The following is a 17,197-nucleotide window of genomic DNA, read 5'->3' as shown; positions in this document are numbered from 1 at the left end:
GATTTATATCCAAATCAATACAAGATGAGTAATTGAAATTCTTCCTTTTCTGGTTTTTATAAAATCTACATTAAACAATGATGTCCTGCCCATAATCTATGACCCAAGTCATAATTTTACGATAGAGCCTGATCGGAGGAAATGGTTGGCAGCTGGTTACCTTCCAGCCAACTCTGTAAATGTAATAATAATGAAAATGTCCATTACTTCCTTTCTTCTTATCCGGAGAGAAAAAAGTTGTTTTAATGAAGTGCATCGCAACGTCTGAACTCTTTTTTCCGACACTTACTTTTTCATGACATCTGAAAATGAAGTGCCGCCGTTTCACCTTTTCTGCCAGTCTGTAAATCCTGGCTGTGACTGCCCCGGCACATTTGATATTCCCCACGCGTCGTCCTCAGAAACTTAGCCATTCGTCGGAGTTAAACCTTCTCCTTCTCTCTTGTTCAACTACATTTACAGCTTCTTCTTTTTTTCCGGCAAATAAAAACGGGCAAATTCTCATCGGTTTCCTATCAGTAGCTAATGGAAACAAAACAAAAGCCGGAGCGGATGGTCAGATGTGCCGCTTTCCTTTCGTGCCAAAGGAGAGAACGTTGCCTCACAATACGAGCAGTGCAGTCAGCCATTTTCTTGTGTACATTTATTTTACTTTTTGCAGATGTCAGGTTGCCTAGCAACCCATTAGCCCCCTTCACACTCGCTGATCGCAGATCGGCACGCCTGTACGTTTGTTCGGTAACGGCTCCTGAAAAATTCAATTACGTCTCAAAGTATCAGATGCTACGGCCAAAAACCCACGGTCAAGGCACAGAAGCGCATAATAAGCCGCCATGTCTGGTCATTAGGAAGGTTTCCTCGGACAGTTTCCGAAGGCCGCTCCCGTCATCTGTCATATTCCCGCAGCAGCTCGGTGTAAACAAACACAACGCGCTCGATGGGTTTCTCCGCAATTCCCGATGATCATCTCTCTAATAACATAACTTTTTGTGGATTTGCTTTCAGGCGTCTACTACGTTCCTAATTATATTGTCGTAGGCTGAAACTGGTCACAAATCTCACTCGACTTCTCCAGCGAAGCGGAGACGCCGTATGTGAATAAAAGATGGAGGGAATATTTCTTTTCAGTTTCACAACGTGCTTATAATAATATGGATAGAGAGGAACGTACCAGTAGTGGAGCAGCAGGAAGACCGCCACACCACCGCCTCATCACCAAAGGGAATTACTTAGATTATTCCATTGATGTCCTGTCTATAGAAAAAGTTATCGGTAACCGATCAGTGGGGTCAAGCTCAATGACCTGCTGGTTGTACCTGTGGCCTCTTCACAATAGACCAGGCATCATAAGGTCCTGGGTATTACAACTCTGCCTGATTTGCAGCTTGTTCCCATTCCCTTGAATTGGTCTTGGCTGAAGACTAAACTCAATGGTATTTAGGTGTAATAACCTGTGGATAGGTGTGATAGGTATGGCACGCCAGAAGGCAGCCATCTTAAACAAAATCAAACATGATAAACCAAAGCCTTACTGTGGTAATCTCCTTATATTTGTTATCCATGGCCACTTTCCTTCTAAGACCAACTTCTCAAATTATGCTAATGACCCAAGCCCTTCTGTGATCTGGCTTTACAAGCTGTTAGACCATCTCACCCTGTGAGACAGATGAGACGTACCAGTTACAAAGTTAAAAACCATAATTTTAAACGTTGTTATTTATGGCCTCCAAACCTTCTAAAATCAAGTATAAGGAGATTATATTTTTTAACATGTATATACCAAGTTAGCATATTATCCGCTATCCGTGATCAGTGAGTGTCTGTCACACCCACATGACCAGAGTATTAGGATCACCACCACCATGACTACTTGGAGCTAATTAGCATGCAAAAAAACTTGTCAGTTCCAACAAAACTTTGTTGTAGACAGCACTGTTTCGACCTGCTTAGGTCTCTTCAGTACAGTGTAGGGGGAACTGGTTTGGCTGAGTGAAAGGCTTGTGACTAGGGTCGGGAAATAAGAGTTCTCCTTACGGAGACTACACGGTGGCCTTAATTGGCATTCTCCATAAGAAGATCTCTTACTTCCCGACCTTGGACAGAATTTCATTTTCTTCAGTTTACTTTAAGCCAACAAACTAGTTTGAGGGGGGAAAAAAAAGTCTTCAGTAACCTGATGATCTCTGGTTGTCCCCTGTGGAGCACGAAGTCTGTGCTTTCCTGGACATCCAGAGATATATAGATATTTCTAACTCTGATCTTTCCCCAATTTGCTCTTGAAGACTTGTATATTCTTTAATAACCCGTGAGATAATCTCCTCTCTAATCCTCACCGGTGCTCTCAAGTATGATGACTTTGACCTCAAGTTCGATCACCATGAATATAGAAAGACTCATCCGTCTTCTGCCAAATGTTCGGAGATCGTACACCGGAGACCAGAGCTTTCCAGTCTTGGCCTGGCTTATATATCTGTTGTAAAAAAATGAGTCCTTTCTCCATATTTATAAAGTTAATGAAGATATTTTTTTTTACAACTTTTGAGTAAAGTCATTCTAGTTTTCCTGGCTCTGCAGTTGCACATGGCCTTGGGTGTTCCCTAGGGGTTTGTTCACATGCATATTGAAGGTCCTGAAAATTACTGCAGGCATTTCAAGAGATGGGGAGCATCTTAATATCCCTAAGTTTTTTGGGATTTTTTTTTTTTACATTTTTGTTATCGCTTCTGCTGACGTTTTCTTGAGTATTTCACTGACATTTTGGCTCAAAAACAAGCGACTACTATGTAAAATACACTGGAAGATAACTTCATGGTTCAATGTCCTGGGCAATCTGCACCAAGCTGTTCTGAAATGCTTCATCCAGGAGACCCCTACAATAGTTACTCGAGAGGGAAGTGCAAGGTCAGACTATGGGGCTTCGCAGCACAGTGGGTCCGCGCCGCCCGATGCAAGTCAGTGATCTGCCGGTTGGTCACTGACTGACGGACCAAAATGTGCCAGAAGGGGAGCAGCAAGGGATTGTGGAGGAGAGCACTGCTGCGTATGTGTTTAATCCATTCCAAAACCTGGTAATAAGAAAAAAAAATAAGGGCAGTACGGTGGCTGAGTGAGTAGCGCTTCTGCCTTGCAGCACTGGGGTCCTGGGTTTGAATCCCACCCAGGTCAACATCTGCAAAGAGTTTGTATATTCTCTCCCTGTTTGCGTGGGTTTCCTCCGGGTCCACCAGTTTCCTCCCACACACCAAAACATATTGTTAGGTTGTTTAGATTGTGAGCCCCATGGGGACAGGGACCAATTTGTCATGCTTTGTGCAGCGCTGTGTAATCTGTGTGCGCTATATAAATAAAGAATTATTTATTTATTAAAAATCCAGATATACAACCCCTTTACATTGCAATACTACTTTATTGATCACATGGGGGGGGGGGGGGCATTGTACATACTTCCGGCAGTAGTTACACACAGAGACAGACTTAACGTTACAGTTACATACATACACTACGAGAGTCGTGTTCTTACATGTTGCTAGTAACAGCACATTATAGGTGAACAAGACCACACTATATGACATAAGGTAATATATTAATAAGGTAATATACATAAGGTAATATACATAAGGTAATATATTACCATTATAGTACGACACAAGGGACAATAACCGTTAGACACAGGATGGACAGACGTGCATAGAGGGAACTGCTTAATGCTCTCACGTGATAGGACAGCTGAGTCATTTCCCTTTAAACAATTTCAGGGAATAATAACTTGGTGGACAAGTGTCGGGGCCGTTCCCATCAGATTTTATAAGCAAATTCACTGCTATTATGGAAAGTGAGATTGCCAGGCATAGGGAACAAAGTGTCAGAGTTCTCAAATATTCTCCATTCTTCACTTCGCTCCTTCCGTTCTCTGTTCTTTCAAGTGTTTCAGAGCGTGCCTGGAATTATCCAAGTTTTCTCTACACCAGAAGTGGAGACAGAGCCCCCAAGAGCCCGGTTACAAGGGTCTCATTCAGCCTGAGCTGGAGGAAGCCTATGGGCTATGATTGAAGTGTGTGGCTCAGCACCGGTGCAGGAGTATTATTCCGTATTATTATATTCGCACATAATAGAAGGTGTATTCTCTGGGTGGCCTCCGCTGCGATACCGTGCAGCATCGGCCACTCTGCAGTCACAGGACTCCAAGCACTTTAATCACTGTAGATTGGGTTTAATAGGTGCCCATTATATATACTTATCCATTATATATACTTATAGCTTATCTCTCTGTAGAACAGGTTTCCTGCGTCCCACACACTATTCATTCTGCATTCCCAAGGCTCCATGATGTGTATTACCCCATTGTAATGCGTCTTTTATTCCAGCGAGGTACAAGAAACCTATAAAATGGGGACGATATTGTGATATCAGGACTGCCACTTTAAACATAGGGTTTTTTGGGGATGTAGATGTCGAAGAGGGAGGAGGATCTAACATTTGGGAATATCCATCAAGAACCTCTAACAAGCCATAAGTCGTATGTAACATATGAATTTCACTGACATCTGCAACAACCGAGTGATCCAAGGCCTAGAAGACTCTGTACACATGCAATAATGTCCTTCCTGACCCGTGTCTATGGCTTCTCACCTAGCCAAACCATTTCTCTGATCAGATTCAATGTCTTTGGTCTGTATTCCTTTTAGCAGAGACTTATTGCTTTGGCTGCTATCCCACATCATGTCGTTAAGGCTTCTTAAAAGTCAGGCATTGATGTAGAGTGACCAGCACTAGAGACTCAGGTTTCCTTTTCCCACCCTGTAATGGATAATTGCATTTTCTTTACACACAGTTGACTTATGGCGGTATCCCAATTGAATCCACGATCTGTATGGTGGCTTTTTGTGGCATAAAAAAACCTGAAAAACGGATTTTATTCATCCATGATAGTGTCTACTTAGAAAACCAGCAGATTGTTTATTCCAGATCAATTTTTTTTCATTGCTTAAATCTTATGTGTGAACTGGTCCTAAGGCAAAATACGGTAATCCTTGATATACTGGGGGAACTGCCACGCAATGGCCATTGTTGACCTGTGATTGGGTTCAATTGGTTTCCACCGAAGCTTCCTTTCCCTTAATGGCAAGGATAACCATGAATATTTAACTCTTGATGTAACTTGCACTTTTACACCGACCACAATGGGAACATGACCACATTTTCGTTTTTTAAATCTGCTATATTGTTTTTGGGTTTTTTTTCTTCTTTTCTAAACCTATATCCTCCCGGAGAACACCTCCCACCCCCTCCCCATACCCCACATTGTTACCTGGGCATGTGAACTGTGGCCCAAGATTTGACTCCGCGCCAGTGTACTTGACCTGTTGTCATTCCACTTGGTTGGAATATAAATGGGATCCTTATTGAGGACTCCGGCGCTGGCTACACTAGAAAATATATAAGCACCATCTTTGTCTCGCTCCGTGGAACAGTCACCCTCTAAGTTAGTGCCGCTCCTGGCTTCAGGTAGGAACATTATGTCGTTGTTTCACATGGATGGAAATAATCAAAGAAGCTTTTTACAACTTGGCTGACTTCTATGCGATGGCGACTTTCACGTTACTGCCTCTGACAAAGCAGAACAAGGAGAACATTCTGCTTTTTGTCACCTCTTTGTGAATGTCTCACCTTTTTGGCCGGTCACCTGCGATGTTTGAGTCTTATTATTATTCTTATAGTCCGCAAAAATGTAGAGCTCCGGTGCATTAGTGATCCGGTACATCGCCCTCCGCAGCTTTCAAGGGATTTCATACCGGTAACAATAGGCTCTTACAGATGGAGTTAGACGCCTGATATGAAAATGAGATTTAGCGGTTCTATTGATTTTGTTTGCGTGAATACGGCTGCACTTTTTGACATTGCTTTCGCCCTACGTGGCTGCGAATGTGAAGCGCCGATCATTCATCATTTGTGTTTTTTCTACAAACCGGTTAAATAAAGGTTTCAAAAAACGAATTTCGTATTGACATTATTTATAAATTCTCATTTATACAGACTAACAAAATATAGCCGATTGTCCTTGGCAAGTGGTGCTGAGGTTGTCTGATGACTATCGATGCTGTTACGTAGGCGGCCATATTTTATCTCAAAAGCACAGAATGGGGCTCGTTTACTAAGGGTCCGAATACCGTATTTTTGTCGAGTTTCCCGATTCTTTTCCGTTTTGCCCCGCGTTTTTGGTGCACGCGATCGGATTGTGGCGCATCGGCGGCAACTTGCATGCGACAAAAATCGGGAGGCTTGGACGTCGGACAACCCGACTTATTCGGACAAACCCCGGAATTTGAAAAGCAAATTGTGTCGCAAGATCAGCACTCACATGCACCGGGAAGAAGGTGAACTCCGGCGGACCTCAGCGGGGGAAGCGACAGATGTAGGAAATTGGACGCACGATCTTAGTGAATCACGGCAATCCTCGTCTGACAACGCACGGCGGGGATCGCGATGGGACGGGTAAGTAAATGTGCCCCATTGAGTAGTAACACAAAGATACCTCACTGATACCGTTTCAGCACTTTGATGGTTTCTGGCTCTAGACTCTACTTCCTGTTCCTGCCCACTTTCCCAGTCCTGTGCCAATGTAGCCAATCGCCGCATAATCCAAGTAAGCGACAGTAATGACTCTTATCTCAGATTTGTTGAGATTACTGGGGACCTCAGTGAGGGGAGAATCTGGAAGGTTTATGCTTATTTTATTTCATTAACCTAAACTGGTGTTACAGACCCCAAAATCTGTAAAAACACTACATACCTAACAGATGCCGTTTCGGCATTAGTGGGGTCCCTGCTGGTCTCTACTGCCTGTTCCTGTTTACTTCACTAGACATATACCAGCTTAATCAAACACTGGACACAGATTACACTTTCCAACTCCTGTGCCATCTTAGCCAATCACTGGCCACAGATGGTATCCACCCAAATCTGTCGGAATACGTTACAACCAGGGGCGCACCTGCCATGAGGCGAGTTGAGAATCTCGCTCAGGCGGCGCGCCTTCTACTGGATTAAGGGGCGGCATCGGGCTCACGCCCGGCACATGCTCCAACCCGCTCATCTCCCTGCCCGATGGCCTGTCCATTTCCCGCCCACCCCCCCGGCACATGTACCTGTTTGCCGGCACTTCCCTGTGGCGTCCCACTGGGCGGCACATCCTCCGCCTGCCGGCACATCCCCCGCCCACCCCCCGGCACATGTACCTGCACGCCGGCCGGAACTTCCCCATAACATCCCGCCTTCCGGCACATCCTCCGCTCGACCCCCAGCACATTACCGGCCGGTACTTCCCCATAATGTCCCGCCCACCACCCCGGCACATGTACCTGCTGGCCGGAACTTCTCTGTGGCATCCTGCCTCCCAGCACATTCTTCACCCGCCTATGGCACCTGTACCTGCAGGCCAGCACTTCTCTGTGACGTCCTGCCTCCCAGCACATCCTCCGCCCGCTGCCCGGCACTTTCCCGTGACATCACCCTCCTGCCGATCGGCACCTGTATCTGCCCAATTGCCCTGCACAACCCCATAACTGCAGCCCCACCTGTCCTCCCTCTCCGCCCCCGCGCACTCCCCTCCGCTCCCGGCTCCGGCTGCAAACCCCCCCCCCAACCCACCCAGCTCCGGTCCAGGCTCTGCCCCCCCCCCTCCGATCCAGGCTTCGGTCCAGGCTCTGGCCCCCACGGCTCCGGTCGCCCGCCCCACCAACTGCCCACCCGTGACGAAGGACAATGCCAGGACAATAGAAACAGAAAAAAGTAAGGTAACTTTTATGTATATGTATATATAAGTATGTATAGATGTGTATGTATATGTGTACATGTATGTATAAGTGAGTATGTATGTCATTATGTGTATATTTGTATGTATAGATGTGTGTGTAATATAGATACATATATGTATGTATATATGTATATTCTGAATATGGTGTGTGTGTATATTTGCTGTATGTATGTGCAGTATGTGTATATGCTGTTTATGCAGTTTGTATATGTATTTGCTGTATGTATACGCAGTATGTGTGTGTGTGTGTGTGTGTATATATATATATATATATATATATATATGCTGTATGTTTATGCAGTATTGGTGATATTTATTGGGGTGTCTACACCATGTAAGTGGCGTAGAAGCCCTGAAATAGTTGCAAATTTTACGCTGTATGCATTTTATACTACATGGCGGTACGCTGTATACTACATGGCGGTACTATGTATTCTTTTCATACTACATGGCGGTTCGCTGTATGCTTTTTATACTACATGGCGGTACGCTGTATGCATTGTATACTACATGGTGGTATGCTGTATGCTTTTTATACTACATGGCGGATCGCTGTCTGCTTTTTATACTACATGGCGGCATGCTGTATGCATTTTATACTACATGGCAGCATGCTGTATCTATTTTATACTACATGGCGGCATGCTGTATCTATTTTATACTACATGGCAGCATGCTGTATCTATTTTATACTACATGGCGGCATGCTGTATGCATTTTATACTACATGGCAGCATGCTGTATCTATTTTATACTACATGGCGGCACGCTGTATCTAATTATACTACATGGCGGCATGCTATATGCATTTTATACTACATGGAGGCACGCTGTCTATTTTCTACGCTGTATCTGATATATTACATATATGGGGGGGGGGGGGCGTCTTTTTATGGCTCGCCTCAGGCAGCAGACGGGCTTGGTTCACCCCTGGGTACAACTTTTGTAACAAAATCACCTACTTCTACTTTTTTCTTTCCCTCTCTAGATGGCATGTATTTTTTTTAATATGTTCTCTTCCACACAGACCCAAAGTTTTTAGAAGTGATGGATCTCCTACAATACGTTGGGTCATGCGTTAGAGAGTGGTTTTCCCCCACTTATACATATTAAATATCTTTTCAAAGTTTTCCTTCATCTCCATGCTTGGTGCTTCTGACAGACGCGTCTATCTGCTTTATAGAATCATTGAAAGTGATGAGTACAGTCAGAAGTTCTTCCCCAGCGCAGTGTTCTACAAGGCCATATGGAAGACGTGTGTGTTTTGCATTGATAATCCGCCGCACAAGTTCTTCACAACAGTTTTATATTAAGTAGCTGGAGACCGCAGTTGTCGGCTCTGATTAGGAGAGTATTACTTGTCTGACGAACACCAAGAGGCAAATCCACCGAGGGCGGACGTTAAGGGAAGGTTTCTAATAATCGGTCCGTCACATCTGAGGACACGTTACAGGGGAATGAGATGATGTTATGAAGATGACACAACGAAACTCAACCTGTAGGTACAATCCCGTCTGGGTCACAAAACATTTACAAGGGATAAGATGTCAGAAAAGGACAAATGGTTGATATAATGGTTGAAACTTTAACCCTTAAAGTGTGGCAATTATATAGCCCACCTCTTATAGGTAGGGGTCCAACAGCTGGGACCACCATCATAGGAAGAGAAAATAGTGAGACCGGCACCACCTACTCCACACGGTTGTCAGACAGAGGAGCGTCCCAGAGTGTGAACTGACCGGATTTTGTTGTTGCCCGGAGGTGCCCGTGCCAATATGCAGTAGATACAAATGTCAAGATAAGAATGGAAAGGCGGCACTCACCGGTATATACAACGTAAAAGTCTTTATTCGGACGGACACAGGACAGGAGTGATGCACGCCACAACTAGGCGACGGGCCGTTTCGCGCGTACAGCGCTTTCTCAAGCCTCAGACCTCGCGAGATCTCTGAGTGCGGTTGAAATACCCGCCCTCGACTCGCGTTGGCTAGGCAACATGAAACAATGCAATTAAGAAAAACACATGACGCGTGTCTTGGGCGCACATAAACAATGTTGCGCACCAACACAGACGCCGTACAGTTTACATTAAAATCAAACATCTGGTATACTACTAGGTAGGCAAACAACTTAAGCAGACACTTCATGGGTTAATACAATAAGACAAGGGTTAGAAGCAGAACAAAGCAAAGGTATGTCCATTCCAGAGTACTGCAGTATCACCTACATCGGGAATAAGTGGTAAGGTATGTTGATCGAGAGGCCGAAAGAGGCAAGCAAAAACCATAGGAACAGAAGAAGAGAGAAAAGGGGGGCAGGAGAAACAGAAGAGAGGAGCAAAGAGCGTAGGAAGAGAAGAAGAGGGAAAAGAGGGACCGGAGAAGCAGAAGAGGGACGGAAGGTCAAGAAATAAAAATAGTGTGGAGAAAGGGGACAGATAGAAAGAAGAAATATCGGCCAGACCAACAAGAAAATGTATATATATGTGTAGCAAGGTGTCGATATGGCTGGAAATACAGGGTCATTAATAATACAGTTAGCCAACCGCATTTGTCCGGTAGGGGTGACTTATAAAAAGACGCTCATGTCGTTCCTGTCATTTAACCCCATTGGGCCCAGTGCATTATATCTCAAAATCAGTCTCCCTTCTCGTTGGAGTAAGTGTTTTTGGCGGTCACCTCCCCGGGGATCTATATCTATTTTTTCCAATCCCATGAATCTCAAAACATTAGGGTTCCCTCCGTGTTCTTCTTTTACATGATTGATTAATCGGGGACAGCCTTTCCCCGTACTTATGGAGTTGCGGTGCTCACGGAACCTCACAAATAGATTTCGAATGGTCTTACCAATGTAGAAAAATTGACATGGACATAATATTGCATACACTACGAAGGTCGACCTACAATTAATGAACGACTGAACTCTATGGTGAGAACCTGCCAAGTTTATGTGGTCAACTTGTAAATAAAAGCGACAAAAGTTACATGTACCACATTTGAAGTTCCCAATTGGAATATGTTTTTCTAGCCAGGTATTGGTGGAAACAGGTAAGTGGCTGGACACCAATTCAGTTCTTATCGAGGGACTACGTCTGAAAGTGACTAATGGTTTCTGTTTTCTGTACATGTGGTACATGTAACTTTTGTCGCTTTTATTTACAAGTTGACCACATAAACTTGGCAGGTTCTCACCATAGAGTTCAGTCGTTCATTAATTGTAGGTCGACCTTCGTAGTGTATGCAATATTATGTCCATGTCAATTTTTCTACATTGGTAAGACCATTCGAAATCTATTTGTGAGGTTCCGTGAGCACCGCAACTCCATAAGTACGGGGAAAGGCTGTCCCCGATTAATCAATCATGTAAAAGAAGAACACGGAGGGAACCCTAATGTTTTGAGATTCATGGGATTGGAAAAAATAGATATAGATCCCCGGGGAGGTGACCGCCAAAAACACTTACTCCAACGAGAAGGGAGACTGATTTTGAGATATAATGCACTGGGCCCAATGGGGTTAAATGACAGGAACGACATGAGCGTCTTTTTATAAGTCACCCCTACCGGACAAATGCGGTTGGCTAACTGTATTATTAATGACCCTGTATTTCCAGCCATATCGACACCTTGCTACACATATATATACATTTTCTTGTTGGTCTGGCCGATATTTCTTCTTTCTATCTGTCCCCTTTCTCCACACTATTTTTATTTCTTGACCTTCCGTCCCTCTTCTGCTTCTCCGGTCCCTCTTTTCCCTCTTCTTCTCTTCCTACGCTCTTTGCTCCTCTCTTCTGTTTCTCCTGCCCCCCTTTTCTCTCTTCTTCTGTTCCTATGGTTTTTGCTTGCCTCTTTCGGCCTCTCGATCAACATACCTTACCACTTATTCCCGATGTAGGTGATACTGCAGTACTCTGGAATGGACATACCTTTGCTTTGTTCTGCTTCTAACCCTTGTCTTATTGTATTAACCCATGAAGTGTCTGCTTAAGTTGTTTGCCTACCTAGTAGTATACCAGATGTTTGATTTTAATGTAAACTGTACGGCGTCTGTGTTGGTGCGCAACATTGTTTATGTGCGCCCAAGACACGCGTCATGTGTTTTTCTTAATTGCATTGTTTCATGTTGCCTAGCCAACGCGAGTCGAGGGCGGGTATTTCAACCGCACTCAGAGATCTCGCGAGGTCTGAGGCTTGAGAAAGCGCTGTACGCGCGAAACGGCCCGTCGCCTAGTTGTGGCGTGCATCACTCCTGTCCTGTGTCCGTCCGAATAAAGACTTTTACGTTGTATATACCGGTGAGTGCCGCCTTTCCATTCTTATCTTGACAGCTGGGACCACCATCAATCACAAGAAAATCTTCCCCAGTGATATGGGAAAAAAGGTTCTGTTCTCACCAATTGAGAAGCAGGCCGTGCATGTGTCCTGCCGCTCTATTGATTCATATGGATGTTTCCAATTTTACAGAACATATCGCTAATGTATCTCCGGCACTCCCGTTCACTGTCTGTGCTAGAGAATGCTCCACCCATCAGTGAAAACGTTATTCCCGTTCTTGATATTGCAGGCTGACCCGCACCGAACACCTACTTGCCCTCTATTCTGTGGATAGGGTACTGGTCCAACCCCTTTAAATAAACTTCTAAGAATGGCTTTTGAGTATCATGTGAAAATTTGCCATGAAATATTAGAATAAAACTCCATTATTAAAAAAAAATTCTGAGAGACAGAATTAAAGACAAAACGAAATGATTATACTTTTTTGCCAGAAATCCCACTTAAATGAGTATTCTCTCCTGGGCATTCTCGGTTAATTTAATTCTTCTGCCATATACATTAATTTCTTCAATTGTATGTTATTTAAAACAAATGTACTCTTGCGAAGATAATTTGCCATAAATGTATGCAGAAAGAAATGCAGTACTGCTGTCCTTGGATACGACCACTGCTTCTGGAGGGATTGTGCAAAGAAACAAATTATTTTTTGCTGATGAAGTGACCAGGAGTCCATGTCCCACAACCATCCTGTGGTAATGAGCACTGAATCCAAGTGGCCAGGCAGGGTTCAATAGAGCATGCGTGGCCACTGCACGCCAGAGTGTGGTGGTGGTCGTATCCAAGGACGGCAATCTTGTTTCTAAGGGACAACCTGGCATAATTTATTGGAAATTATCTTCATGGAGGTACATTTGTTCAAGCTGTTGTTCCCACCCACCCCATCTCAAATATTTAAAAAAAACAGCGTCTCTCAATCCTTTCAGTGAAGATTATGCTTCACATTTTATTCTAGAAAATGCCTTCTATGTGGTATATAACGCATCGGGCTTGTAATGTTCTCTCGTCAAGAGAGATCCCCAAGCTAAACTTTCCCTTTTCACATTTTAACTACATTCCAGAGACGCCAGACACTAATTAGTTTCTGCTCTTGAAGTAAAAGGCCGTCTATTACCAGCCCGTTATCTTTTTAATTAAATTGCTCCATTATATATTTTTTTTCCGTCATAAACATGCCTGTACCATATAGTAAGCAAACCTTGTGCCTTGTACATCCTCCTGAAGCTTAAGGACATCATCTAAGAGTGGCCGTAAAAAGTTGCAATTACCTGTTTTTATTTAATACTTTGTATTGTGTAACTAAAAAAATATAAAAACGACTTCAAGTGTCATTGGAAAATAATTAAATATATTTTGCCCTACTCTGGTCCCTACTCATTGCTATGTGACCCCCATTTACTCTCCTGTCCAGAAAGAAATGCTGGGTCAGTGGTTCATCCTGTGAGCCGTGATTGGCTGCAGCAGTCACATGACCCCTGACCAGTTGGGAGATCAAACAAAACGGCTGTGCTGCAGAAACGGGAAGTCAGAGCTGATTTTTTTTGTTTTTTTTTTTTTTTAATTTCTCTGAACTTGATGGTTCATTTTTCATTTTGCAGGGTGTATTAGGACTTGGGGCTAAAAAGTTGCTTAACTTTCTAACTACACTGTATTCCTTATCTCGTACTGAATGTGTTTTAGCCCAGAGCTATGTTGGAAGCCATCAGTAATCAGCTTGTTAAGACTCACTCCGAGCAGCTTGGCCAATCTCCTACATTTAGTTACACATCCTAGAATGCAAATATCTCAGAGTAATCTGAATTTGGGGATATTTCAGCACTGGTATCGGCAGAATTGTGATCGGAGCTCTGGAGTATAACACTGGATCCGGTACATGGTGGTTAATTTGTGCATTTGCTCCCCTTTTTAGGCAATTTCTTTTTCTTACTTTTTATTGTACAGTATTACCCTGCATTTATAAGTATCATGGCGCTTCAAGAACGTCCAAATACAGTATTTTTCGGACTATAAGGCGCACCGGAGTATAATGCGCACCATCAATAAATGCCTGCTAAAACGTCTAGGTTCATATATAAGGCGCACCTGATTATAAGGATGAATGACCAGCAGGTGGCAGACCTGTGCACAGTCAAGGCAGCTGTTGTCTGTAAGTGCAGTTCATATATAAGGCGCACTGGACTATAAGGCGCACCTTTGATTTCTGAGAAAATCTAAGGGTTTTTTGTGCGCCTTATAGTCCAGAAAATACGGTAATATGAATTTGGGGATATTTCAGCACTGGTATCGGCAGAATTCTGATTGGATCTCTATAGTATAACACTAGGAAAGACGCTGGATCGGAACCTGACACCAGATATTAAACTAGTATCCCCCTCAGGTCAGGTATGACATTTCTTTCTTGTATTCCCTCTTTTATGTGAAATCTTACCCCTTTACCCTAAAAAAAATCTCCCTCAGTGTCATGTGAAAATGACCAGAGAAGAGTCATCCTTTAACTGAGATGAAGTTTAGAGGCTGCAGGAGAAAGGTCACTTCAGACTCTCCAATTTGGTTTTTTACTACCTTGAAACTAAGTTTTGGAGTCAAATTAAAGTTCAGCATCTCATCTTTCAGATTGCACCTTGGTTTGGGTTTTTTGTGGTCTACAGAACTGGAGATATAGGCAGTTAAAGAAATAGAAGGGAGCCGGATTTTTATTTGCAGCTCACATTTCCAACTGTCTGTATCGCCGAGAGCTACAAGCCTGATGCAATTTGAAAGTTAAGATTCTTATCTTTAACATGACACCATGTTTCTAAGTCCAGTAGAAGTGAAGCACCACTTCTCCCTTGCAATAAATGACTCTTCTCTGCTCGTTTCACATGACTTTGTAGATTTTTACAGGTAAGTGGGGGAGATTTTACATGAAATAGGGAATTTTAGAAGCGACTTTTTATACCTGAGGGGGTTACTGGCTTACTGGGGTAAAATCTGGTGACGGGTTCCCTTTAAGGCCTCCAATTCTCACTCCTTAGCAATGTTGTGTATCCTCCTCCCAGTGTTTTATGGACTTTGCGCTCTGTTCTTGCAGGAGTCCTGTGGAACTTATCATCCTGCGATGCTGTAAAGATGACGATTATCCGCGATGCTCTGTCTCCGCTCACAAACACTGTGATCATTCCACATTCCGGACTGAATAATTCCTCCTTCGACGATGATCACAAAATGAAATTCCAGTCGTCGTCGGTTCTTCGAAATACTACTGGCTGCATGAGGTAATGGGAGGCTTTACTGCTTCCCGGGAGCGGGGGAATCCAATATTCAGAGGTGTAGAGGTGGATGGGAGATTTTATTGAGCAATAGTAGCAAAAAAATATATATATACCGAGGTAGTAAATGGGGAAAGTGATAAAATGTTTTCATCACTAAACGTTAGCTTTTTCCAGTGACAGCTAGTTGGGGTGATCTCTAGTGTTAACCCTTACTTGTTCTGTCTCACGTTTACCTATAATTACTTAAATATTAGGATAGTCCACAAAACGCCAATTTACAGTTTCTACAGTTTTAGTTCCTAAAATTCCATAGCACCAAGAAACATGCTTTTGGTGTCATCTTAAAGATTAGATGTGTACAGGTTTCTTATCTTTAACATCGGGCTTGTCGGTCTGTGTTACAGACAGGTAAGAGATAAAGATCAGCTTCCCCCCCTTTTTTTCAGCTGTATCTCCTGGCTCTGTAGATCACAGAACTACAGTGCTGGTGTGACTTGAAAGATGAGATTCTTTTCTTTAATATGACCCCAGGTGACATATGACTTTCGATTTAAAAAAACAAAAAGTCTCTTCCAATCTTCTTTTTTGAACCTTTTTTTGTTTAATTTTACAATCACACAACAACCCCCTCCCCCTCCCTTTGAGAGGACTTGGGAGGAGATTTTTAATTATTTTTTTAATATATGTAAACAGGTGAGATTTCTCATAGAAGGTAATTCTAAAAATTACGTTTAATACCCTACCTGAGGGGGTTGTTAACCCTTATTGCTAGTTTAACTATGTACAGGCAGTCCTTGGGTTATGTACAAGATGTATATATACATATGTATGAGCATTCACACACCGGTACTAGTCTACCATAGGGCTTGTTACCCGGTGTATTGGTAATGGCAGCCATATTGGGTATTTTGCAGAAACATAAAACCCTTAATTGGATTTTATTTTAGGCTCACTTCACATTTGCATTACGATTTAGAGCCATGACATTAATGCCGGATCCATTTTTAGACTATCCCGTCCATCCCCAACGGACTCAATTGACTTTGTACAGTCCGTCAAGTTTCCTGCTATTATTATGTGATAAATCGCCTTGCAAATATTCCTGGCTTCATAAATATCCACTTTTTATGGTGTATAGAATTTTTTTTTTTTTTTGCAGAACAGAAATTTTTACTCCAACTCCCTTATGTTTTATTTGATCCCGTCTGAATGGTATTTTATTTTTTTTTGTATTATTGATGGCGCTCATTTTGTTAAATCGCGCTTTTGTTTCTCCAGGAATCTGAGTTCAGCGGGGGAGGAGGCGCGCAAGCAGATGAGATATTGTGAAGGCCTGGTGGACTCCCTCCTCTTTGTGATTCAGACCTGCGTGAACACGTCAGATTTTGACAGCAAGGTATTTTATATTTATTCCTGGGGTAATAACGCGTTTTACACCTTCTCATTTTCCCTGCATTAAGCAATCGCTTTTCGTAAAGCCTCAGCCACAGGCGGTTTCCTCCCGTCTGCCAGTGCTTAGAGGTACAAGATGTTTCAGAAATGAAGTTTGCCGTCTCTCTCTGTCGCGCTTTCCCGTCCCTGGTGATACAACAGATAGCTGTGCATCCGATGCCTCCTGTTGCTGCTTTCTCTGAGCGCTCTGATCGATGAGTCCATTATGGCTTGGTCATGTGCTCTGCGGCACCGCAGGGGGTGTCATACTTTCACAGAGGCCCAGGAAAAAGCTCACAATATTCACACTTCATTGTGTACAAGCAATTCCGCTTTACAGTGACTGCCCAATTATCGTCCTCCTTTAAC

At 43.3% G+C, this 17,197-nt stretch overlaps 1 protein-coding gene across 8 annotated transcripts in view; it reads left to right on the top strand.

Moving 5' to 3' along the window:
• The window catches only part of PKP4 (plakophilin 4), a 181,670-nt gene that overhangs the window by 146,969 nt on the left and 17,504 nt on the right, over nt 1-17,197 (top strand). For all 8 annotated transcript variants that reach the window (XM_072121960.1, XM_072121963.1, XM_072121964.1 and 5 more), the window contains 2 exons: nt 15,217-15,400; nt 16,676-16,793. In XM_072121960.1, the coding sequence (XP_071978061.1) occupies nt 15,217-15,400; nt 16,676-16,793 (302 nt within the window). The remainder of the gene's footprint in view (nt 1-15,216; nt 15,401-16,675; nt 16,794-17,197) is intronic.

The sequence above is a fragment of the Engystomops pustulosus genome, chromosome 8 (assembly GCF_040894005.1).
Source record: "Engystomops pustulosus chromosome 8, aEngPut4.maternal, whole genome shotgun sequence".
NCBI classification, from domain to species: domain Eukaryota; kingdom Metazoa; phylum Chordata; class Amphibia; order Anura; family Leptodactylidae; genus Engystomops; species Engystomops pustulosus.
Note: the sequence above shows the minus strand (reverse complement) of the source record. Positions and strands in the feature narration are given on the sequence as shown.